At 38.4% G+C, this 24428-nt stretch overlaps 1 protein-coding gene across 8 annotated transcripts in view; it reads left to right on the plus strand.

Moving 5' to 3' along the window:
• Positions 1–24194, plus strand: part of USP9X (ubiquitin specific peptidase 9 X-linked) — a 155363-nt gene extending 131169 nt beyond the window's left edge. For 4 of the 8 annotated variants that reach the window (XM_005593319.4, XM_074030310.1, XM_005593318.5 and 1 more), the window contains exons 34-45: positions 1768–1909; positions 3097–3850; positions 4402–4525; positions 5555–5780; positions 6227–6356; positions 10564–10749; positions 12365–12585; positions 12673–12761; positions 16923–17079; positions 17237–17497; positions 18161–18256; positions 19996–24194. In XM_005593319.4, the coding sequence (XP_005593376.1) occupies positions 1768–1909; positions 3097–3850; positions 4402–4525; positions 5555–5780; positions 6227–6356; positions 10564–10749; positions 12365–12585; positions 12673–12761; positions 16923–17079; positions 17237–17497; positions 18161–18256; positions 19996–20133 (2524 nt within the window). In that variant the 3' untranslated portion in view covers positions 20134–24194. The remainder of the gene's footprint in view (positions 1–1767; positions 1910–3096; positions 3851–4401; positions 4526–5554; positions 5781–6226; positions 6357–10563; positions 10750–12364; positions 12586–12672; positions 12762–16922; positions 17080–17236; positions 17498–18160; positions 18257–19995) is intronic. The other 4 variants (XM_005593321.5, XM_005593322.5, XM_065537804.2 and 1 more) reach the window with 3 other exon arrangements.
• The last annotated feature ends 234 nt before the right edge of the window (positions 24195–24428 follow it).

The following is a 24428-nucleotide window of genomic DNA, read 5'->3' on the forward strand; positions in this document are numbered from 1 at the left end:
AGGTAATACTATATAAATGAGAAATTTCTAGGAAGTTATAGTCTTACCACTCATTCATAATTGGGGAATATACTTACTCACTTAGCCTAGGCAACTTTCAGTCCTTTTGAAAGGCCTTTTATATTAGGTGAACAATAAAATAAAATTTTAACCTTGTTTTTAATTAGTGATGAAAACAGCCAATTTTGGGATCATTTGTTCATGTCACTCCTCCTTAGTTTTAGACAATTTTCTAAATTATTTGGAAATCACTGGTTTTCTTTGGCAAGTGAAATGTCAGAAGATTATGGTCTTGAAATCAGATCCTTGTACCTGATCAACAGCTAAACTAGTCTTTTTTTTAACTAGCTGGGCATGGGGGTGGACGCCTGCAGTCCCAGCTGCTTGGGAGGCTGAGTCAGGAGGATCACTTGAGCCCAGGAGTTAGAAGTTCCAGTGAACTATGATCATGCCACTGCATTCCAGCCTGGGTAACAGAGCAAGACCTCACCTCATTAAAAACAAAAAAGAAAGAAATTCTACTTTGAGTGCCCATACAACCATTCTGTTTTTCACTCTCAGTACAGTATTCAATGAATTACATGAATCTTTGTGTTACAAGATTTTGCCCAACTGTAGGCTAATATAAGTGTTCTGAACACATTTAGGGTAGGCTAGGCTAAAGCTATGATGTTTGGTAGGTTAGGTGTATTAAATGCATTTTCAACTTACGATATTTTCAATTTATGATGGGTTTATTGGGCTGTAGCCATTTCATAAGCGAAGAGCATCTGTAGTTACCGCAGAGACCATATGCCTCACAAAACCTAAGATACTTACTTTCTGGCCCTTTACAGAAAGACTTTGCTGTCCTCTAGTGTTAGAACACCTTCTTTTTATAGGTGTTGAAGAATGTCCTACTTTTGAAGTGTAGTCTGAGATCTAACTTTTTTTCTTTTATGGGCTGTTCCCTGATTATATAGTAGCAATTTGCTTAATACCTGTGTTATATTTCATTCATACAATTTATAAATGCCTTTGTGTACCTTTTTTCCTGAGTTTAAAATTCCTTAAATAAGGGACTGTCTTAAACATTGAATATCCCTCAGTGCATTTACACATAGAAGGTACTCTCAGTCTATCCACTGAATGAATTAATGGTTAATATTAATGAATTAATGTATTCCTCACATCCCTTGTTTTGCATTTATGCATGTGTCTCACCAGAAATCGGAGTCTCTTTGGTAGAAAATGACCGTAAACTGGGATTCTAGCTCCTTCTCAGGTTGCTAATCCTGTACTCATTTGTGTGTTCAAACTTTTGCTTTACTAAGGCTTCCATTACAGAAAAGGAAGAATATATAAAAATTTAGCTTATTCATAGTTTATCATTTTCAGAACTTAATAAATTCATGCTTTGGCCTCGGCGTGAATTACTGTCTAAACGGTTAATACTGGAAGCAGCATCGTATACTACAAAGAGATTCAGCTGTGAATCCAGACAGATTCAACTTAAAAAACCATTTCACCTAATAATCTTGATCAAGTTAACTTTTATTGCTAACATTCTATGACTTAACGGGTTTCGTATTATAAAAATGGCAAATGTATGGGTGCAGCAAACCAACACAGCACATGTATACATATTTAACAGACCTGCACGTTGTGCACATGTACCCTAGAACATAAAGTATAATTAAAAAAACAAAGGCAAATGTAGTTTTCATTAAGTCCAAAAATAAACGTTTAGAAAACTAAGGGATAAATCCTTTCTTTTATCGTTTTTAGGTACGAATGTGAAGAATCTTTTACGACCCTAAACGTAGACATTAGAAATCACCAAAATCTTCTTGATTCTTTGGAACAGTATGTCAAAGGAGATTTACTAGAAGGTGCAAATGCATATCATTGTGAAAAATGCAATAAAAAGGTACGGGCTGTCTAGTTTTGTTTCCTTTTGATTACATTTAATGGATTTAGAAGAAATTGGTTTTTTTGGTTCATCCTCACAAGTCACCCTCTTTTTATTTTCTCCTACTTTGGTATAGTGGTAGCAGAGAAGTAGTCAACATGATAACTGATAGAAGGTTTGGCAGGGAAGGAAAAAAAGTAGTGCCAAAGGGGCTAGGTAAATAAGATAAAAACAGGTAAATAAGAGTGAATAATTTTAAAAGTCATAACATGATAGCACATTCTCTTATCTAAGTTACACAGACACTTTCCATCTCTACCAAGAAACAAATTGCCAATGAACCCCTCAAAGATACAGAGCTGATAGAGGAAAATATTTCTCCTGTCATGTCCAGGATTACTTGTCAAGACCAAAACATTTGCTGAAACCATTTAATTACTGTATTGAACTACATAAGATTTCTTTTAGACTAGTCAAGTGGCCCGTAAGATTTCTTTTGTCACCTATGTTATAAAACCATTTACTTTGGAATCTTACTAGCAGTTCTTTGGGAGAGATAATTCACACGCATTATAGTAATGAATAAGGTATATCTTTGGGAGCTCCCAAACCCTTTCACCCTCAAGTCACTTTTGTTGTTTTGGCCTTATGCACCACTTAGAGAAGTCTTAAAGTTTAAAGATTGAGATTGTGGGCTGTAAAACCATACTGCCTGCCACCTGCAGCTCCTGAGACCTGAGGCAAGTTACTTGACCTCTCTGTGATTACTAATTTTCATCTTTAAGGTTCAGTAGTATACACTTGAGAAGGTTGTAAGGATTAGGTATGTTTTTACGTGTGCAGCACTTAGTATATTACCTGGCATCTTAATTGCCCAACAAATATTAGCTACTATTATTATTGTTTGTACATAGGAAACCACCTTCATGGGAACAACAGTAAATATCAAACAGGTAATAATGGCTAGATAACAATGACAGAAACCAGTCAACAACTTACGTTTGCATATTATTAATTTTAGCATTTAAGTCAGCTGATAGGATTATCTTGATTATGCTCATTGTCATGTATTTGTTTACACTTAAAAATTCAGATAAGTCTTAATATCATTTAAAAGTTTGCTTGGGTTTTTGTTGGGTTTTTTTTGTTTGTTTTTATTGTGGATTTTAATAGAACATCTAGTAACTTTCTCTTGTTTATTTTAGGTTGATACCGTAAAGCGCTTGCTGATTAAAAAGTTACCTCCTGTTCTTGCTATACAACTAAAGCGATTTGACTATGACTGGGAAAGAGAATGTGCAATCAAGTTCAATGATTATTTTGAATTTCCTCGAGAGCTGGACATGGAACCTTACACAGTTGCAGGTGTCGCAAAGCTGGAAGGGGATAATGTAAACCCAGAGAGTCAGTTGATACAACAGAGTGAGCAGTCTGAAAGTGAGACAGCAGGAAGCACAAAATACAGACTTGTGGGTGTGCTTGTACACAGTGGTCAAGCGAGTGGGGGACATTATTATTCTTATATCATCCAAAGGAATGGTGGAGATGGTGAGAGAAACCGCTGGTATAAATTTGATGATGGTGATGTAACAGAATGTAAAATGGATGATGATGAAGAAATGAAAAACCAGTGTTTTGGTGGAGAGTACATGGGAGAAGTGTTTGATCACATGATGAAGCGCATGTCATACAGGCGCCAGAAAAGGTGGTGGAATGCTTATATACTTTTTTACGAACGAATGGACACAATAGACCAAGATGATGAGTTGATAAGATACATATCAGAGCTTGCTATCACCACCAGACCTCATCAGATTATTATGCCATCAGCCATTGAGAGAAGTGTACGGAAACAGAATGTACAATTCATGCATAACCGAATGCAGTACAGTATGGAGTATTTTCAGTTTATGAAAAAACTGCTTACATGTAATGGCGTTTACTTAAACCCTCCTCCCGGTAAGTATCAAGAGAGTTTAGCTTCTTAGTAATAAAGAATAATTTCTAGTAGGCATCAACATGTTTAAGTTCATAAAATTAATGTTTTCACTTTAAATGAGTCTAAATTGCTGGGTGCGGTGGTTCACGCCTGTGATCCCAGCACTTTGGGAGGCCGAGGTAGGTGGATCACCTGAGGTCAAGAATTCGATACCAGCCTGACCAACATGGTGAAACCCCATCTCTACTAAAAATACTAAAATTAGCCGGCATGGTTGCATGCACCTGTAGTCCCAGCTACTCAGGAGGCTGAGGCAGGAGAATCGCTTGAACCTGGGAGGTGGAGGTTGCAGTGAGCCAAGATGGTGCCACTGCACTCCAGCCTGGGTGACAGAGTGAGTCTCCATCTCAAAAAAATAAATAGAATAAAATAAAAATGGGTCTAAATTATAGTAGCCTGAGAGAGGTTCTTAATAAATTTAGGACTTCTCAAAATTAATGGAAATGCAGACTTGTTTGAAAATGGGGTTGGAAAATAAAAATTTGTTTTTATATCTGCATTTTATTTATAGGGCAAGATCACCTGTTGCCTGAAGCAGAAGAAATCACTATGATCAGTATTCAACTTGCTGCTAGGTTCCTCTTTACTACAGGATTTCACACAAAGAAAGTAGTCCGTGGCTCTGCCAGTGATTGGTACATTGCTTTGGATTTTCATTCCTATTATACTAATGTTTGGTTTGGTTCTTTAATAGACTGCTTTATTTTTTTCTAAACCATGAGAATTTTGTTTGAAGTTTGGAATACAGAATAAAAATAACTCTGGGTCACAATAGAGAAATCATATTAAAATAGTTACTTAGTCTAAACATGGCCTTTTGTTATTCAGAAACTGACTTCTTCTATTACCTTGTATCATATCTTTGACATCTCTGCACCAAAGATTACAAGATGAGACTGGGGACAGTGACTCACACCTGTAATCCCAGCACTTTGGGAGGTCAGGGTGGGAGGATTGCTTGAGCTCGGGAGTTCAAGACCAGCCTAGGCAACATAGTGAGACCCTATCTCTTCAAAGAAGATTTAAAAAATTACCCAAGTATGGTGGCATACACCTGTAATCCCAGCTACTCGGAAGGCTAAGGTGGGAGGATCGCTGGAGTCTGGGAGGTTGAGACTGCAGTGAGCCATGACCGTGCCATTGCACTCCAGCCTGGGCAGCAGAGCAAGATCCTGTCTCAAACAAAACCAAAGATTACAAGATGAGACTGAAAAGTGTAAGCTACTTATGAAATTTATGAGGTTTTAGCTTACCTAGATTGAATTCTGACACAGATTAAAAGGGTAAAAAATTAAAATGATTTTCTTAAGTTTCTAATTATGAAAGTATAGAGGCCATTATAATACATTGATTTAATAATTTTTACTTACTGATTTCAGAAATAGTATGTCAAGATAAGGGGGTGATATTTTGTCGTTGAACCTAGGAAGAGTTTGTTAATGGATTTTTAGAGGACAAACTTTCACCCGTTTTGTAACTGAGAGAATAGACCAAGTCATAGTATTTATCTGTTGTTTTAATACTAGAAGCAACGTTTGCTGGTTCTCTCTCCTAAGCAGTAGAGGAAGATCTTTATCTTTTTTTTGGTTCAATGAGACTCATCCTTTTACTGTAGAGAACAAGTTATTGAATTAATAGTCATAGATTTTTTTGTTTTATTTTAGGTATGATGCATTGTGTATTCTCCTTCGTCACAGCAAGAATGTACGTTTTTGGTTTGCTCATAATGTCCTTTTTAATGTTTCAAATCGCTTCTCCGAATACCTTCTGGAGTGCCCTAGTGCAGAAGTGAGGGGTGCGTTTGCAAAACTTATAGTCTTTATTGCACATTTTTCCTTGCAAGATGGGCCATGTCCTTCACCTTTTGCCTCTCCTGGACCTTCTAGTCAGGTAATTGCACAGCTTTCTTTCTAAATGATGAGATGTTTACAAATAAATTGTGTTTCCTGGAAGTCGAAGTCACAAACCTATGTGCATCCACTTGATATGTTTACCTAACAGAAACACACACATAATATGATGTCAGTGAGTTCCATTTAATATTACTGCATAGCAATGAATAGTAATTATTGGCTCTTTAAAAATATAAGAGACTATTTTGAAGATTTTTTTAAAATAGTCTTAGTTTTTTAAAAAAATTACAAGTGTGAAGAATTATAATGAAATCCACCTCTGATCTTCATTCCCTTTCCCAAGAAGCAAAATAGTTTAGTTTGTGTGATCAGTCCTTCCATAAATGTATGCCTGTATCAGCATATGTGCATGTCCTTTTTATGCAAATAGAAGTATACATATACCTTGTTGCTGTAAAACAGGTAATGTTTTATCCTTTACAGGCTTATGACAACTTAAGCTTGAGTGATCACTTACTAAGAGCAGTACTAAATCTCTTGAGAAGGGAAGTTTCAGAGCATGGGCGTCATTTACAGCAGTATTTCAACCTGTTTGTAATGTATGCCAATTTAGGTAAGAATTTAAGTTTTTCAGAATTCTGTTTTGATGTATCATATTAAATTGTGAAGTCATTTAGGTCAAGTGATAAAATATAATCTGATTTGAAATAGAAACAATTTCCCATAAAACCTGTTGTGAATTTTATCTGAACATGGCACTTTCACCTTTTACTTTATGCGTGTATCTTTGTAGTAGACACAGGTCAGAATCTGTGTCTTGATTTTTTTTTTTTTTTTTTTTAAATCTCCTAATGCAGTGGTGCCAAATCTGGCTGCTTTTGGAAAATACTGGTTTCTAGGCCTCTTCTCACACTGATTGAATCAGCATCCGCAAAGCTAATGTCAGGGAATCCATGTTTTCAAAGGAGTCCCCAGATGGTTGTGATACTCACCAAATTTAGATAGCAGACTTGGTCTGTACATAAGTTTTTGTGTAAGTAAATTACAATTATGGATAATAAAAATACTTGCTTCAAATATTAATTTAAGGGCTGGGCACAATGGCTTATGCCTGTATTCCCAACACTTTGGGAGGCCAAGGCAAGAAGATTGCTTAAGCCCAGGAGTTCGAGACCAACCTAGACACCATAGGGAGACCCTATCTCTACAAAATAAAATTTAAAAATTAGCTGCGTGTGGTGGCATATGCCTGTAGTCCTAGCTACTTGGGAGGCTGAGGTGGGAGAATCACTTGAGCTAAGGAGGTTGAGGCTGCGGTGACCCGTGATTGCATCAGTGCTCTCCAGCGTGGGCAACAGAATGAGACCCTGTCTCCAAAAAGCAAACAAACCAAACAGCCATATATCCAAAATGAAGTTCTATATCCAGGCATACCTGTCATTTTCAGGTTTTTTTTCTGTGACATTACTTAATCACCATTGGATTCATGGACTTTTTAACATAAGGGAGATTGTACTTTTCATTTGTCTATTTAGTTTGTCTTCCTTTCCCTTACCTTTTTCCACATTGTAGATATTTGGGTATTTGTAGATGAGAAAGAAAAGAATATTTAGCCGGGCGCGGTGGCTCAAGCCTGTAATCCCAGCACTTTGGGAGGCCGAGACGGGCGGATCACGAGGTCAGGAGATCGAGACCTTCCTGGCTAACACGGTGAAACCCCGTCTCTACTAAAAAACACAAAAAATTAGCTGGGCGAGGTGGCGGGCGCCTGTAGTCCCAGCTACTCGGGAGGCTGAGGCAGGAGAATGGCGTAAACCCGGGAGGCGGAGCTTGCAGTGAGCTGAGATCCGGCCACTGCACTCCAGCCTGGGCGACAGAGCAAGACTCCGTCTCAAAAAAAAAAAAAAAAAGAATATTTATTAGATAAGCATCAGTGGAATCTGTATTTCAAACTTAAAAATGCCAAATGTAGACATTCAGAAAAATCCTGTTCAACTGTTCAACTCTTCTTTGAGAAATATTGCCTGTTCAGAAAGCACACATCATTGTTCCATAATGTAACCTACTTATAAAATTTTCTTGCTGAAAACAAATACTGTATGGTCTGTAAACCTTAATACGAAGTCCTTAAGATCGGATATGCATTGGGATTGAGAATTGTTTGGATTTAAGAAAAGCAAGGCAGTGCATATATCCCTATCTCTATAGCAGGGTCTGAGACAACAACTTAAAATTGAACACATTAATATTTCTACAGTAAAATGTAAATATTTATACTGAAGGGAGAAATGAAGACTGTAAGTAGCCTTTAGTCAGTTCAGACTAGGTTATCCCAACAAACACATTTTGACACCAACTTAATGAAAAACTTTGTTGGGCTGGACGAGGTGGCTCATGCCTGTAATCCCAGCGCTTTGGGAGGCCGAGGCAGGCAGATCACCTGAGGTATGGAGTTCAAGACCATCCTGGCAAACATGGTAAAACCCCATCTCTACTTAAAAATACAAAAATTAGCAGGGCGTGGTTGTGGGCACCTGTAGTCCCAGCTACTTGGGAGGCTGAGGCAGGAGAATTGCTTGAACCCAGGAGGCATAGGTTGCAATGAGCAGAGATAGCACCACTGCACTCCAGCCTGGGCAACAGGGCAAGACTCCGTCTCAAAAACAAACAAACAAAAAACCTTGTTATAATAATAGCTTTTAGGCCGGGTGCGGTGGCTCACGCCTGTAATCCCAACACTTTGGGAGGCCGAGGCGGGTGGATCACGAGGTCAGGAGTTCAAGACCAACCTGACCAACACGGTGAAACCCCGTCTCTATTAAATATACAAAAATTAGCCGAGCATGGTGGCACATCCCAGCTACTCAGGAGGCTGAGGCAGGAGAATCGCTTGAACCCAGGAGGCGGAGGTTGCAGTGAGCTCAGATCACGCCACTGTACTCCAGCCTGGGAGACAGAGTGAGACTCCGTCTCAAAAAAAAAAAAAAATTAAAATAGCTTTCGGAGTCTTAGGATTTTAGATAAGAGGTTGTGGACCTGTTTTTATTAAGTTTTGGGGGATATGGCAATAAATAAGATTGCCTAATGGAATATAGAAGCAAATAATGTAGTTGCCATAAAATATGTTAATGGCTCTAATAGGGAAAATGCAGAGTGCATCATGGGGGGCATGGTACCTGAAGGGATTTGGGGAGTACAGAAGACTTAATGGGGAATGTAATGTGGGAATTGGTTGGTTGAGCTTTCCATCTAGAGTGAACAGCAGATGCAAAGACGTGATAAACTTGGTGTGGCTTATTGGATGGAATGAAAGTTGTCCAGTCTGACTAGAATTGATGTAAGATGGGAATGGCAGGAGTGCTGAGCAGGAGTTTCTGATCATGTGGTTCTAATAGGCCTTGTGAGAGAGACTGAGGCATTGGATGAGCCATTGTAGGGTTTTGAACAGGTAAATACCATCTAGAAAGATCCCTGTGGCCACAGTGTGGAATGGATTGCAATGGAATAAGATCCCAGAGAATGTTAAAATGATCTATAGACATAAGATCATTGTGGCCTGTACTGGAGAACTGGCAGTGAGAGACGTACAAATGGACAGATAGATATATGGTGCTTTTTATAAGAAGTGGAATCAGTGGATTTGGTGATTGGATATTCAGAGAAGGACGGGACAGGGAAGACATGTGAAGAATGATCCCCAAAATTCTAACATAAACAACTGTGAGTGGTACCATTTACTGAGGGGAAATACAGGAGGAGAAACATTATGGGAAGAAAGGGGTGAGTTCAGTTTGGGTAGATTGAGTTTGAGCCTGTGTGACACCCAAATGGAGATATACAGTAGAACAGTAAGTAATTTGTCTTGAAATGTTTTTGAATCATCTGAATGAAAATATCTAACATTAAAGCCATGAGTGTGGGCTACATCATCCAGGGAAATCAGTGTGAGAAGATAGCCTGGCATGGGAACTTGGAGAAACATCAGTTTTTAAGAGACAGGAAGGAGGAGTTGCAAATAAGAACAAAAAGAGGTAGAAAGAAAATCAGGAATCGAGGGAGGAGGAAGTGGTTATGGTTTGAGAACTGCTCCTTAGCTTATTACCATGAAGAGGGACCAAAACCAAGAGTTCTTACTTCTTATTTAATATAGTTGTTTTGTTGTTTTCATCCTCTTTTCCTTACAAATGAGGGTTGCAGTCTTGGTTAGTCCCTTTAGACTCTCCAGGCCGTAGAAAGTGTTCATCTTCCAGTCGGGCGCAGTGGCTCATAATCCCAGCACTTTGGAAGGCCAAGGTGGGCGGATCATGCGGTCAAGATACCGAGACCATCCAGGCCAACATGGTGAAACCCTATCTCTACTAAAAATACAAAAATTAGCTGGGCGTGGTACGTGCCTGTAATCCCAGCTACTGGGGAGGCTCAGGCAGGAGAATTGCTTGAACCTGGGAGGCAGAGGTTGCAGTGAGCTGAGATCGCGCTACTGCACTCCAGCCTGGCGAGAGAGCAAGACTGTCTCAAAAAAGAAAAAGTGTTCATCTTCCTTAAAGTGAGCCGGTGTGATTGGAATGTCATAGTCATGGTCACTGTTTAACAATGTTAATACTTATACTCAATGGGCGAGTTTTCTTTTCTGGTAAAATAATTCTCTGAATGCTAAGTAAAAGTGATAAAATTACAAATCAAAATTTTTCTGATCATAAAAATTATAGACAAGATATTTTGTGTAACTGCTTGTTTTATTCATGAAGCCCTTGCCATCCTAATTTTTTCCTCGCATTTTTCTCCCTCTCTTTCTTCTCCCCTTCACTCCTTTGTTGTAGGTGTGGCAGAGAAGACACAGCTTCTGAAATTGAGTGTACCTGCTACCTTTATGCTTGTGTCTTTAGATGAAGGTCCAGGTCCTCCAATCAAATATCAGTATGCTGAATTAGGCAAATTATACTCAGTAGTGTCACAGCTGATCCGCTGTTGCAATGTCTCTTCAAGAATGCAGTCTTCAATCAATGGTAAATTTGAATGCTCCATTCTTTACAGTAGTCTTTTATTGCTGCTGCTGTTGTTGTTTGAGATGGAGTTTTGCTATTGTTGCCCAGGCTGGAGTGCAATGGCATGATCTCGGCTCACTGCAACCTCCACCTCCCCGGTTCAAGCCATTCTCCTGTCTTGGCCTCCCAAGTAGCTGGGATTACAGGCACCCACCACCACGCCCGGCTAATTTTGTATTTTTAGCAGAGACAGGGTTTCACCATGTTGGTCAGGCTGGTCTCGAACTCCTGACCTCAGATGATCTGCCCACCTGGGCCTCCCAAAGTGCTGGGATTACAGGTGTGTGCCACCATGCCCGGCCCTCTTTACGGTAGTTTTTAAATACTGCTGAGCATATATAGTACTAAGAGTCTGGAGGAAGATTTTTGCTTTGGAGTATTTTAGCCCTGTACCTCTTTTTTTTTTTTTTTTTCTTTTTTTTGAGACGGAGTCTCGCTCTGTCGCCCAAGCTGGAGTGCAGTGGCCGGATCTCAGCTCACTGCAAGCGCCGCCGCCCGAGTTTACACCATTCTCCTGCCTCAGCCTCCCGAGTAGCTGGGACTACAGGCGCCTGCCACCTCGCCCGGCTAGTTTTTTATATTTTTTAGTAGAGACGGGGTTTCACCGTGTTAGCCAGGATGGTCTTGATCTCCTGACCTCGTGATCCGCCCGTCTCGGCCTCCCAAAGTGCTGGGATTACAGGCTTGAGCCACCGCGCCCGGCCCCCTGTACCTTTTTTACGTATTTAATGGGGATCTTTTTTCTGTCTCCTTGTGACTGAGGTTGATACCATGTTTATGAAATAGTTTAAGAATTAACTTTTTAGGCTGGGCTCAGTGGCTCATGCCTGTAATCCCTACACTTTGGGGGAAGCCAAGGCAGGAGGATCACAACAACAAAAAAGTTGGCTGGGGGTGGTGGTGTGCACCTGTAGTCCCAGCTACTCAGGAGACTGAAGTGGGAGAATCACTTCAGCCCAGGAGAAGGCTGCAGTGAGCTATGGTCACGCCACTGCACTCCAGCCTAGGTGACAGAGAGAGACCCTGTGTCCAAAAAAAAAAAAAAAATTTATTTTTAGATTTTGCATTTTTACATCTTGATATATCTATCTGATCATTATAATGCATAATGTTACTTTGTTGTGCTTAGGAAACTTGATTTAAAATGTTATTTTTCTAAAATAAAACATTTGGCCAGCCATGGTGGCTCATGCCTGTAATCCCAGCATTTTGGGAGGCCGAGGCGGGTGGATCACTTGAGGTCAAGAGTTCAAGACCAGCCTGGCAAACATGGCGAAACCGCATCTCTACAAAAATACAAAAAAATTAGCCAGGCGTGGTGGCGTGTACCTGTAGTCCCAGCTACTCAGAAAGCTGAGGCAGGAGAATCGCTTGAACCCGGGAGGTGGATGTTGCAGTGAGCTGAGATCGCGCCATTGCACTCCAGCCTGGACGACAGAGCAAGACTCCATCTTAGGGAAAAAAAAAAAAAAAAAATTTATAGGCTATATATAGGCTATTTTCTGTCATGAAAGTTGTGTATTATTGTGGAGAAGCTTATTAGTTTTTTTTTATTGGTGACAAATCTGTATTCTAGGTAATCCTCCTCTTCCCAATCCTTTTGGTGATCCTAATTTATCACAACCTATAATGCCAATTCAGCAGAATGTGGCAGACATTTTATTTGTGAGAACAAGTTATGTGAAGAAAATCATTGAAGACTGCAGTAATTCAGACGAAACCGTCAAATTGCTTCGTTTTTGCTGCTGGGAGAATCCTCAGTTCTCATCTACTGTCCTCAGTGAACTTCTCTGGCAGGTATAAAGGAAAATAACATTTGTATGTTTATAATTTGATTTCTTATTCCTTTCATTAAGTTACTCACTATGTCTTACTTGTTTTTAGGTTGCATATTCCTATACCTATGAACTGCGACCCTATCTGGATCTGCTTTTGCAAATCTTACTGATTGAGGACTCCTGGCAAACTCACAGGTGGATACTCTTTTTGTGACTGGAAGCAATTAGGCTTGCCCCAGGTGTTAGAGTTAACTGAAATTGACAGTCACACATTTTTTTAACCTATTGGAGTTCTAGTGAATGTTTTATCTTAAACCTAGGACAAGGGTAAATAACAAGTTCTCCCCCTTTCCTCAGAATTTTATTTCCTCTTTTATTCTTTTCTCTCACTGCCTAAATTTCATACTTAATAAGCCTGTTTCTTTAGAATGACTTTTTTAATTAAGGAAGAGCTAGCTTGGGCTTTTGGTAAATGTTTGAATTTCATTAATGATGCCTGAGGATTATTTTATGATTAGATTACATTTGTTTTAGAATTAGTCTCTTGAAGTAACTTAGTCATTAGTCACATGAAGTATAATAGTATATGTAAAAATAGGCTTTAGGTAAGTACGATTTCCATTTTTCATGGTATTTATATTCTGTAAAGTCCCCACAGACACTGAGTTAGCAAATACTGAACCATTACTCCTAGGAGGAAATACAGAATTAGGTTTCTATAAGCCTCTTGTTTACATTTTTATCAGCCAGTCAATACATAACCTTGTTTTATGTGTGTTTCTATTTAAAGTCATTTAATATATATTGTTGACTTAGAGTTCACAGCCAAACAGCTTTGTAACTTAAGCCTGAACTTAAGCTTCTCAACACATTCTCCATAAGGCGCATCACAGCCTTCTTGTGGTCAGGAACATTAGATACCACTTCAATATTATATACTTGGGGGTCATTTTAAACATAAAAATAACCAACAAAAGCACAAATATGTGGAAAATGTGGCACTAAATACACCATGAAGGACACTTGTTTACAGCTTAAGCTGAAACAAGACAGAATGACACTCTTTTGGACTTCAGCTAAGGACGTTTGTGTTGGACAACTTGATATTTTTGCTGCTCTGCATGTGTCCACAGATGCCCAAGAAAGCACCTTGATGATTGATCTTGCAGTTATAAATAAAGTTTAGGAAGTAAGCAATTCACAAATGCGGAATTCATGAATAATGAGGGGATCAATTATAATTAGTTTTTATGAGAAGTTTTAGAATGTTAACTTTTTTCCCCCGTAAAAACTAAGGTTATCCAGCTTAACTGGCCCTCAAACTTTAACCAGAATTTTTCTATTTGTTTCAGTTTTTGGGGGGTTTTTTTGTTTTTTTGGGTTTTTTTGCAGTAAAAGTTGAATATATTATCTTTAATCCCAAGAGTTATATAATTGATAAATTATGGTTATTAGTTGGCAGCACTGCCGGGTTTTAGAACTTACCTTCCCACACGGAAGATAGTATAATAGTTTGTTTGGGAAAACAATTCAAAGTCTGTGTCGCAGTTTGCCTCCCATCTGCCAATGTAATAAAACAAACTCAAAAACAAGTTCTGTAACAACAAAATGCTTAAAGAGAAGTTACAGTCTGGAGTTTTAGTGGGGATTGCGAATGCCAGAATTTGTGACTTAGTATTTTCAAATTATCTCCAAATTTACCATAATAGATTTCAAACAAATACTGTAAAAATAGCATTAAACCAAAAATAAATTTTCGTGAGACACAAAAGATAGTAGCTCAAAATTATAGTCATTTATTCAGGCAGTATTCAGTGCCCTTCTAAATATGTTCATAGGATTTGAAAGCTTTCTTCAGAGTGGATTTTAATGAAATCTAACTTTTACTATTTTTTTTTTTTTTTAAATGCTGTATTTCTGGGCACAGTGGCTTACCCCTGTAATAAGCACTTTGGGAGGCCAAGGCAGGAGAATCCCTTGAGACCAGGAGTTCAAGGCCAGCTTGACCAACATAGCAAGATCTTGCCTCTATTTTTTAAAAAAGGAAAATACTGTACGCACTTACAGTTTTAAACCAGTTAATCACATCTTAGCTCTTGTTTGATTAGAGCAAGTGATAATGGCAAAGACATATGTGCTAGAGCAAATGTGGGAATTACACTTTTGTGTAATCAGATTAGTAAGATACTGTTGTTAAATGAATCACTGGCCCAAACATGAAAATAATTTTCTCATAATGAGCTTTTAGTTCATTCAGTAAACAATGTTCAGATATTTATGGAGTGTCTACCATGTGCCCAGCACTGCTTGGCATCAGGTAATAGGCAAGTGAAGGTAGTATTAATAAAAATGGCATTTGAGAACGGTTGATCCTAATAATGGGGAGAAAATATGATATGGTAGAAATAATGATTTAGCACTTCATTGTTACCTGAAAAAACTGAAGGTAAAAGCAATTTATATGTAGCGTTTCAGATTAAACAGCAAGAGGGCCTGAACATGGTTGATTTGTCTGAAATGATTAAGCTTTGCAAAATTGTTGAAGTAATCTGTTTTGTTTGGAAATCATGAATGCATTTGATGGAGGAAAAAAATCTTACTTTGAATTGAAACATACTATTAAGTAAAATACATAGTGTACATGAGAATCTTTAGATTCTCAGTGTCCAGGTTATGTTTCTAATTGATGTAAAATTTACATAACGAAACTCACCATTTCAAAGTATACAATTCAGTGACTTTTAGTACATTCACACTGTTGTGTAACCATTACCACTATCTGATTCCAGAGTTGTTTTTTTGTTTTGTTTTGTTTTGTTTTGTTTTTTGAGAGGATGTCTTGCTCTGTTGCCCAGGCTGGAGTGCAGTGGCACGATCTCGGCTCACTGCAAGCTCTGCCTCCCGGGTTCACACCATTCTCCTGCCTCAGCCTCCCGAGTAGCTGGGACTACAGGCACCCGCCACCACGCCCAGCTAATTTTTTTTGTATTTTTAGTAGAGACGGGGTTTCACCATGTTAGTCAGGATGGTATCCATCTCCTGACCTTGTGATCCACCCGCCTCAGCCTCCCAAAATGTTGGGATTACAGGCGTGGGCCACCGCGCCTGTCCCAGAACATTTTTTTTATTACCCCAAAAGGAAGCCCCTACCCAATTAAATAGTCACTCACCATTCCTTCCAGCCCTAGCAACCACTAATCTGCTCTCTGTCTCTGTGGATTTGCCTATTCTAGACATTTCATAGAAATGAAATCATGCAATTTGTGTGTCTGACTTCTTTCACTTAGCTTAATGTTTTCAGAGTCCATCCATGTTATAGCATATATCATTAGTTTATAGCTGAATAATATTTTGTTTACTGGCACATAATATTTTTAACACAAAAGAAACAAGGCATGTTTGTGCCCCTCCAATCATGTTTTAAGTTAGTTATTTCAGGGAAAGACAGGAACTAGTTGGCTATGTATTATTACTCCGTTGTAGTTTGGGAGAAACTGAAATGAAATCCTGTGTTACTGGCAAATCAGCCAAATTGTACTATTGCCTGTCAAAATGCTTTGCCTGCAATGTATTCTCATTATTAGAATTCAAATACTGTACCTCCAAATTATGTCACTGAATCCTAACTTGCCTTCAGAGATGCAGTTTTATAGAAGGTATTGATGTATAGCAAATTACCCTCGACTACAGCAGTCATAAACTTCGTTATTAACTTCTTTAAAATTTGCATTACTCTTGAGTGTCCTGAATTCACTTCAGGTAATGTGTTTAAATTGCATACATGGCAGAATTATTTTGGATTGGTAATAAGTTAGAGCGCAGACTCTGGAGTCAGACTGCTCCACAGCTATATGACCTCAGCAAGCTGTGTAACTCTGTGCCAATTTTCTCATCTGTTAAAAGGTTTAATAATAAGGCTGGGCATGGTGGCTCATGCCTGTAATCCTAGCACTTTGGGAGGCCGAGGCGGATGGATCACGAGGTCAGGAGATCGAGACCATCCTGGCTAACATGGTGAAACCCCGTCTCTACTAAAAATACAAAAACTTAGCTGGGCATGGTGGCACATGCCTGTAGTCCCAGCTACTCAGGAGGCTGAGGCAGAAGAAGGGCATGAACCCAGGAGGCAGAACTTGCAGTGAGCCAAGATGGCACCACTGCACTGCTGCCCGGGCGACAGAGCGAGACTCCGTCTCAAAAAAATAAATAAACAAAGGTTTAATAATAATACCTGTTGTCTAATGTTAGATTAAATGACTAAATCAAAGACATTATTCAGTGGCACATAGTAGGCCCTCAGTATATATTAGCTATTAGATTTTAGATGTTTTTATTTTATATCTGGTTCTCTTTCAGAATTCATAATGCACTGAAAGGAATTCCAGATGACCGAGATGGGCTGTTTGACACAATCCAACGCTCTAAGAATCACTATCAAAAAAGAGCATACCAGTGTATAAAATGTATGGTAGCTCTATTTAGTAACTGTCCTGTTGCTTACCAAATCCTGCAGGTGAGGATTTTTTTCTTACAGTTTTGTAGAAATCTTAATCAGAATTAAGGATTCTGTTTTAAAAGAAGAGAATAATGAGAACTTGGGGTTGTCATTTTAAGTTAACTTTGAAGTATTCCAAATCCTCTTATATATGTGGTTTTATTTTCTTTTGCAGGGCAATGGAGATCTTAAAAGAAAGTGGACCTGGGCGGTAGAATGGCTTGGAGATGAACTTGAAAGAAGACCATATACTGGCAATCCACAGTACACTTACAACAATTGGTCTCCCCCAGTGCAAAGCAATGAAACATCAAATGGTTATTTCTTGGAGAGATCACATAGTGCTAGGATGACACTTGCAAAAGCTTGTGAACTCTGTCCAGAGGAGGTAAAAAAAGCCACCAGTGTGCAGCAGATAGAAATGGAAGAGAGCAAAGTAATTCTTTATTTTATAGGCCAGTGTTTATGTATTAATGATATTATTAAAAGATTATGTTGAAGTTTTGGGTTTTGAAAAATGTTTATTCGGCTGGGCGCAGTGGCTCATGCCTGTAATCCCAGCACTTTGGGAGGCCAAGGCAGGCGGATCACCTCAGGTCAGGAGTTCAAGACCAGCCTGGCCAACATGGTGAAACCCCATCTCTACTAAAAATAGAAAAATTAGCCAGGCATGGCGGTGGTGCCTGTAATCTCATCTACTTGGGAGGCTGAGGCTAGAGAATGACTTGAACCCAGGAGGTGGAGGCTGTAGTGAGCAGAGATCGTGCCAGTGCACTCCAGCCTGGGGGACAAGAGTGAAACTCCGTCTCAAAAACAGAAAAGAAAAATGTTTATTCTGTGTCATCTTAAGCTAATGAGGGAGCCTTCTTTTGGAGAAATTTCTGTGAAATTGTCTGAAATGTAGTAGTTCTGAGAGAATGCAAATCAGGTTTTTGTTTGGTTTTGTTTTTTGTTTTTTTCCCAAAGTTCTTTATCTGCAGTAAAAGAAAAGTTGCTAATGGGTCAGTTTTGTAGATTTTTAAAGTTTATTTCAAATAGAAGTTAAAAATAAACTTGAGTTTGCCTACATAATTCTTTATCTTGAAATATTCAAAATTAGGAGCCAGATGACCAAGATGCCCCAGATGAACATGAGTCGCCTCCACCTGAAGATGCCCCATTGTACCCCCATTCACCTGGATCTCAGTATCAACAGGTAAAACAGGAGTCAGTTTGTGGTTTTATCCCCTAGAACTAGGTTTTATGCTTATTTTTAGAGGATGACTCAATTGTTGGTTGTGACTACAAAGTAACAGGTAGGATTATCTACTAGCTTTGGGAGCATGATCAGAAGAGGAATGGTTTGGAGCGGGGGTCATGGTGTAACGTGTTTGAACTTAACCACTGTAGGGTTTTCCTTGTCAAGAAGGTGTCCTTATGCTGGTAGTTAATAAAACTATGAGAATTTATGTCAACATGAAATGATCATTGTAAGGATTGTGGTGACATTTCCTGTGAGGCAAAATCTTCACCTGGATTCCAAAAACATTAAGATATGCAATGAAGTAAGAAGTCCTTGGTTTCCAATGATGGTAAAAATCACTGGAAAAAAAAAAGGATTTGGGTAGATTTCCATAGGTGATTAGCTATAAAGTAAATAAACTAGTAAATAAATAGCAAAAGAAATGAGATGAAGAAACATTCTAAATGAAAACTTTTTCTTTCTGAAACCGAAATGTGACTAAATCAGCTCTTGTGAGGCAATGGTACTCAAACTTGAACAGGCATGAGTCTGCCTGGAGGGCTTGCTCCAGCAGAGGGCTAGACGCTATCCCAAAGTGTCTGATTTCATAGGTCTTCAAGGGGCTGGAAAATGAACATTTCTAACAAGTTCCCAAGTGATGCTGCTGGTGGTCCAGGAACTATACTTGGAGAAACATTTCAGGCATTCTTTCTTACGTTTCACTGTGTACACAGAAGCAAACTGAATAGTTAGGAAGTACACATTCAGCATACGTATTTTCATCTGTAGAAATGGGCGCAGTAGCTCATGCCTGTAATCCCAGCACTTTGGGAGGCTGAGGCAGGCGGATCACCTGAGGTCAGGAGTTTGAGACTAGCCTGACCAACATGGAGAAACCCTGTCTCTACTAAAAATACAAAATTAACTGGGTGTGGTGGCGCATGCCTGTAATCCCAGCTACTCGGGAGGGTGAGGCAAGAGAATCTCTTGAAGCCAGGAGGTGGAGGTTGTGGTGAGTCGAGATAGCACCATTGCACTCCAGCCTGGGCAACAAGAGTGAACTCCATCTCAAAAAAAAAGTCTAGAATCTTGGCGTGGCTGATGGAGCATATACAGAAAAATGAGAGCACTGTAGGGTTCAGACATTTTAAAAGGTTAAGGAACCAAATCCACAAGGGAGGTTAACTTCCTTTGACCCTGAGAAAGCTCTTATGTTAATCATGCCTGGTTACTTTATCATCTTGAACATTGTTCTGTTTTTAATCAGCATTATTGTGAGTTCAGGGTTACTACTCCTGTATATCTTGTATCATGGTTAGTCAATTGGATTTAGCATGTGGAAGAGTCAATAGATGCTCATAGATTGTTTTCTGAACATTTTTTTACCAAGAGCAACAGTGGGTTAATCCTTTATTTGCCAGACTTGAGTCTAAATCATTTTGGCACTAAAAATCACTTTGGCCAAAGATGTATGTGGACCTACACAATCACTGCTCTTATTCAGGGTTTGGGGGTTTGCATTTACATTATGTTTTTCTCTTTCAAGCCTTTTTTTGTTTTTGTTTTTGTTCTTGCACAATAGTAGTCCAACGGTATTTACAGAGTAAGTCCCAAGAATAAAAGTTCACATTTCCAGAGACTTCAGACCATGATTTTGAAGTTGTTTTACTATGTGAAAAGTTTTAACATGCAGATCTCTTCTCCTTTCCCAGAATAACCATGTGCATGGACAGCCATATACAGGCCCAGCAGCACATCACATGAACAACCCTCAGAGAACTGGCCAACGAGCACAAGAAAATTATGAAGGCAGTGAAGAAGTATCCCCACCTCAAGCCAAGGATCAATGAAATGCACATAATTAACTGGTTCCATCAAGACTGTGCACCCAGGCCTTACAGTCCAACCTTTTTCTGTGTCTGGCTAATATTTAAAACTAGAAAAACTATTCCTAATCAACATGGAGTGGAGAGTTTATTCACTGTCTTATCTGCAGAAATTTGCTGTCAATATATAACCCGCCTGCAGTGGAAAGTGTATAGTGTTTTGTAATAAATGGCCTGATGCTAATGTGTAAATGGCAAAGGTGTATATAGTATATTAATGTTGACTGTTAATTCTTAAGCAAGAAACTTTTTTCTTGATGAGACTCACAGATCTACACAAACTACAAAAGTTAATTTTCTTGTTATACCCACTGCACTCTGCAACCAGTGTTGCCTGCCTCATGGCAGTTGGTTCAGCTCCTTTACAAAAAAACCCAACAGCAACAAAACAGAGCCCATTCATGTCAGCCACACCAATAGTTTCATGTTAATTCTTTGCCACTGGAGTCAATTTTGCTATGAGCAATGTGTAAGGCTGGTAACCTTTAAATTATTTGGTTGATGTGGAAAATTGGTGATGTAACACTGTTTCTAGATTTTTTTCATTGCCTTTTTATTCTGATATTAGGTTAATCACTTTGAAGCTATAGTTATGCTGTAACATTTAGCATGGCTTCACACCAAGTTAGTGTAGCCAGTGAGGAAAAAGTTACCATAATGACAGCAGTTGTCCGAGAAGTGACAGCTGTATTACTCAGAGCTTTTACTTCTTACACCTAGAATATTAAAATATAAAACAAGGCGAGAAATGTGACAAACAGGCTGTTTTCAGTTGCACATATGTTCCTTATGTATAATGTTTGACAGTTCAATCTCTGGGTGGGATAAAGAACACTTACGTATCAGTAATGGGAATTTTAAAAAATATAAAACAAATATGCAAAAATTTGCTATGCCAAGATGCTGGAGCATAATAGAAGACTGTATTTGGTGTGCTTGTTTTGTTTCTTTGGTAGAGTTTATTAGGTGAATCTTCTCAAACTTTCCTTCTGCTGGATCCCAGTGACGTGGAAGTCATCAGAACCCCACGATACTTGGAGTACCTCTCTGCACCAAGATAGCTGGCTGATTTTCTGCTCAGTCACAATTTTACTTGAAAGCAAGAATTGTCCTAGCTCCTCTTCCCTTATTCCAAAAAGTTTAACGTTCAAAGCAGGGTCTCATTAAAAAAGAAACTACTGGTTAGTTAATATAATTGAGATATCACAATTTCAGAATAAACATTTGATTACAAATAAGGAACTCCTCAGTTCATACTGTATTTAAAAGAGAATTGGTAACTTGAATGTGTGTAATTTTTTGGAACCTGTCTAAAAACCAAATACCCTGCAAACAGATACAGCCCACCCTATTCTATTTAAATATTTTGCTGTTTTATTTTATAGAAATTATTTTGCTGAATTCACAAATAGAATTTGATTTAAGAAGAACTTTTTGTCCTGTGGTGTTTTTTTTTTTTTTTTTTTTTTTTTTTTTGGTTACTTTTTTTGTCCTTTTTTTTTCACAGAGGACTGCATATTAAAATTCATTCTGTGCATAGCATGCCTAGGCATGACACTGATTCAGGATTTCAGTCACACTGAGTTTTTGTGCACAGAAAGATTTGACCTTTGGCCCTTTACTGAAGATTTTGAGAAATCAGGATGTTGACACTGTAAAAGTTTCCTAACATAATCTTGTACTTTTTGTATGTTTTTTATATACATGTATATTTAATGAGCACAAGCTTGGTTGTATTTTTTACAATTCAGTTAATAGGGAAATGTTTTGTCAAAAGGCTACACTTGGAACTGAACAAAGCAGAAACAAAATTGAGCATTGCATTATTTTGTGATTAAAAGGGGCAGGTATTTAAGATAAAGCTTTGGGTATCTTATTTGTAGTACTCTGTAGTCAACCTGTGCTTCTAGGTGTTCCTGTAATAGTAGGACATTTTGACACCAGATAGTTTTTACTTTGAGTGAAAGTTACACACGGTGTTTGCAATTCCAACTGATAGTTTTTATTTTTTTGTTGTTTTCTTCTTTGAGATGGAGTCTCGCTGTCACCCAGGCTGGAGTGCAGTGGCACAATCTTGGCTCACTACAACGTCGCCTCCTGGTTTCAAGCGATTCTTCCGCCTCAGCCTCCTGAGTAGCTGGGATTACAGGCACCCACCACCACACCCAGCTAATTTTTGTAGAGACAGGGTTTCACCGTGTTGGCCAGGCTGGTCTTGAACTCCTGACCTCAGGTGATCCGCCTGCCTCGGCCTCACAGAGTGCTGGGATTGCAGGTGTGAGCCACCATGCCCGGCCCCAATTGGTAGTTTTTTAATTTAAGTTTCTTGATTCCAAGCTCTTTAAACAAGTGAAATAGGTTAACTTTATTTGGATGAGTTACTATTGTTAGGTGTACCATCTCACCATCTGAGAGGAGATTTATATATTTCCTGCTCCTTAACAAAATATGTAATGTACTTAAAAACTTTAATGACTTCCTAGTTGAGAAAAAACTTGACATACAAAAAAGGCTGTGAATTTTTCTACTTGGAGGAAGAGCCCAACTTTGGTTGCTTTGAATTTACAAGCCCCCTTGTGCCAGGTGAGGGGCTCATGAATCATTTTTGTCTTCATTTGAGGAAGAGTGGTCTGTGTTGTGACCAGGAGCAAGGGAAGGTGGAGTTATTTTTGTTTGTGCAAATTATTTTCTATATTTAACTCTTAAGCATTAATGTATAACCAGAAATTTAAAGATGCATGTTATTGTAAGAGCAACATCATGGTGATTTTGAGGTCTTTTTCTGAACATATACGGCACATTTTAAATTTCAAGTCTTCAAAGTGCCTAAGGATTATTTAGTTCACCCTCAACTGATTTTTTGAGCCATATATTTCCTATTTTAAATGTTTGCAGAATCGCCAGTGTTGCTTTGAAAGAAATAGCCCCCAGAATTCTAAACGACATGATTATAGAAGACAGTAGAATGTGTTACCATAAAGACTGAAGATATTTTAGTTGTAAAACCGTGTGAACAAGGGCTTTTGCCCTATTGTATCTAAGTATTTCAGTGCACAACTTGTTAAAAAAAACCATATTGCTGCTGTTTCTAAGCCCTCCACCAACTGAATTTTCATGTTTAGCATTGTAGAGGCAGAAATAACATTTTTTTTTTCTTTCATTGATTTTTCTCCTGGTGATAATTTCCCAGCCTTGTGTCTATTGTGTATACAAATTTAGAATTATTAAAATGTTTTGTTTTTTTTTCATGATTAACTTAGTGAATAACTTAAATCCTTAATCCTAGTAGTGGTTAGAAAGATGAGGAGCCTTTTTTATTTGACTTACATTTGTAAATGAAAACAAGTCTGTGAATATTCAGATGACTACTTCAAAGTAATTCAGTTTTTTTATTAGTATTTTTCCAGCTTATGTTCTCCCACGAGCTATTTTACTTTGCTGAATTTTGTGGTTAATTTGGTGGATATATCCTGCCTTATTTAGGATTATAGCTGGATAAGAAAATTGCCTTTTCATTGTAAGTGCCCAGTTTTGGTCTCTAGTTTAAAGGTACTACATACTGCTGATAAAGGAAAACACTCCCCTACACCCCAGTTTTTGTGTTACCAAGAAAAAAGAAAAAAAGTACTGGTTTCATAGGACTCAACCAGAATTGGTCCTACACATATGTTGAGTGTTTAGTTTTTGCAAATAAGGTTTTTGAGTGTGATAAAACACTACAGAAGTGCTAAATGTATTGAGAATTTGCTGCCGATTGTATTTATAACAATTATTTTAAAAAGTTTGCAGAAATTTAGCACTTTCCCTCCAAATTTATAGGTGTAAAAGAAGCGGGGGCAAGGTGCACCACATTTTAAAACTGCAAATGTGTGAAAATTTATTTTGAGATTCAGATTCCTAAAAGGAAATTTCACCACCCAAGTCATGCACTTCTTAGCCTTTTACAAGCCAACAGACTGACATGAAGATTGTTCACAGTTCCTAAGATTTAGCACATATACAAAAATAAAACTTTATAAATTCAATTTCGGTTTTCCCTTTATTTATTAATACAAGATTTTTAAACAGAAGGTAGAGGTGTAATAGAGCTGAAGGGAATGTTTTAAAGGGGAATGTTTATGAGGAATTCAGCCATCGTTGTGTATACCCAAAGTGGATTCACACCTAAGGACGTCAAAGAAATGAGTTGTGATCTAATTGCAGACATTTTAGTTAAAACTAAGATTCGACAAACTGATGTTTCGCAGTTCTCTTAAATT

This window comes from Macaca fascicularis, chromosome X (assembly GCF_037993035.2).
Source record: "Macaca fascicularis isolate 582-1 chromosome X, T2T-MFA8v1.1".
In the NCBI taxonomy this organism is placed as follows: domain Eukaryota; kingdom Metazoa; phylum Chordata; class Mammalia; order Primates; family Cercopithecidae; genus Macaca; species Macaca fascicularis.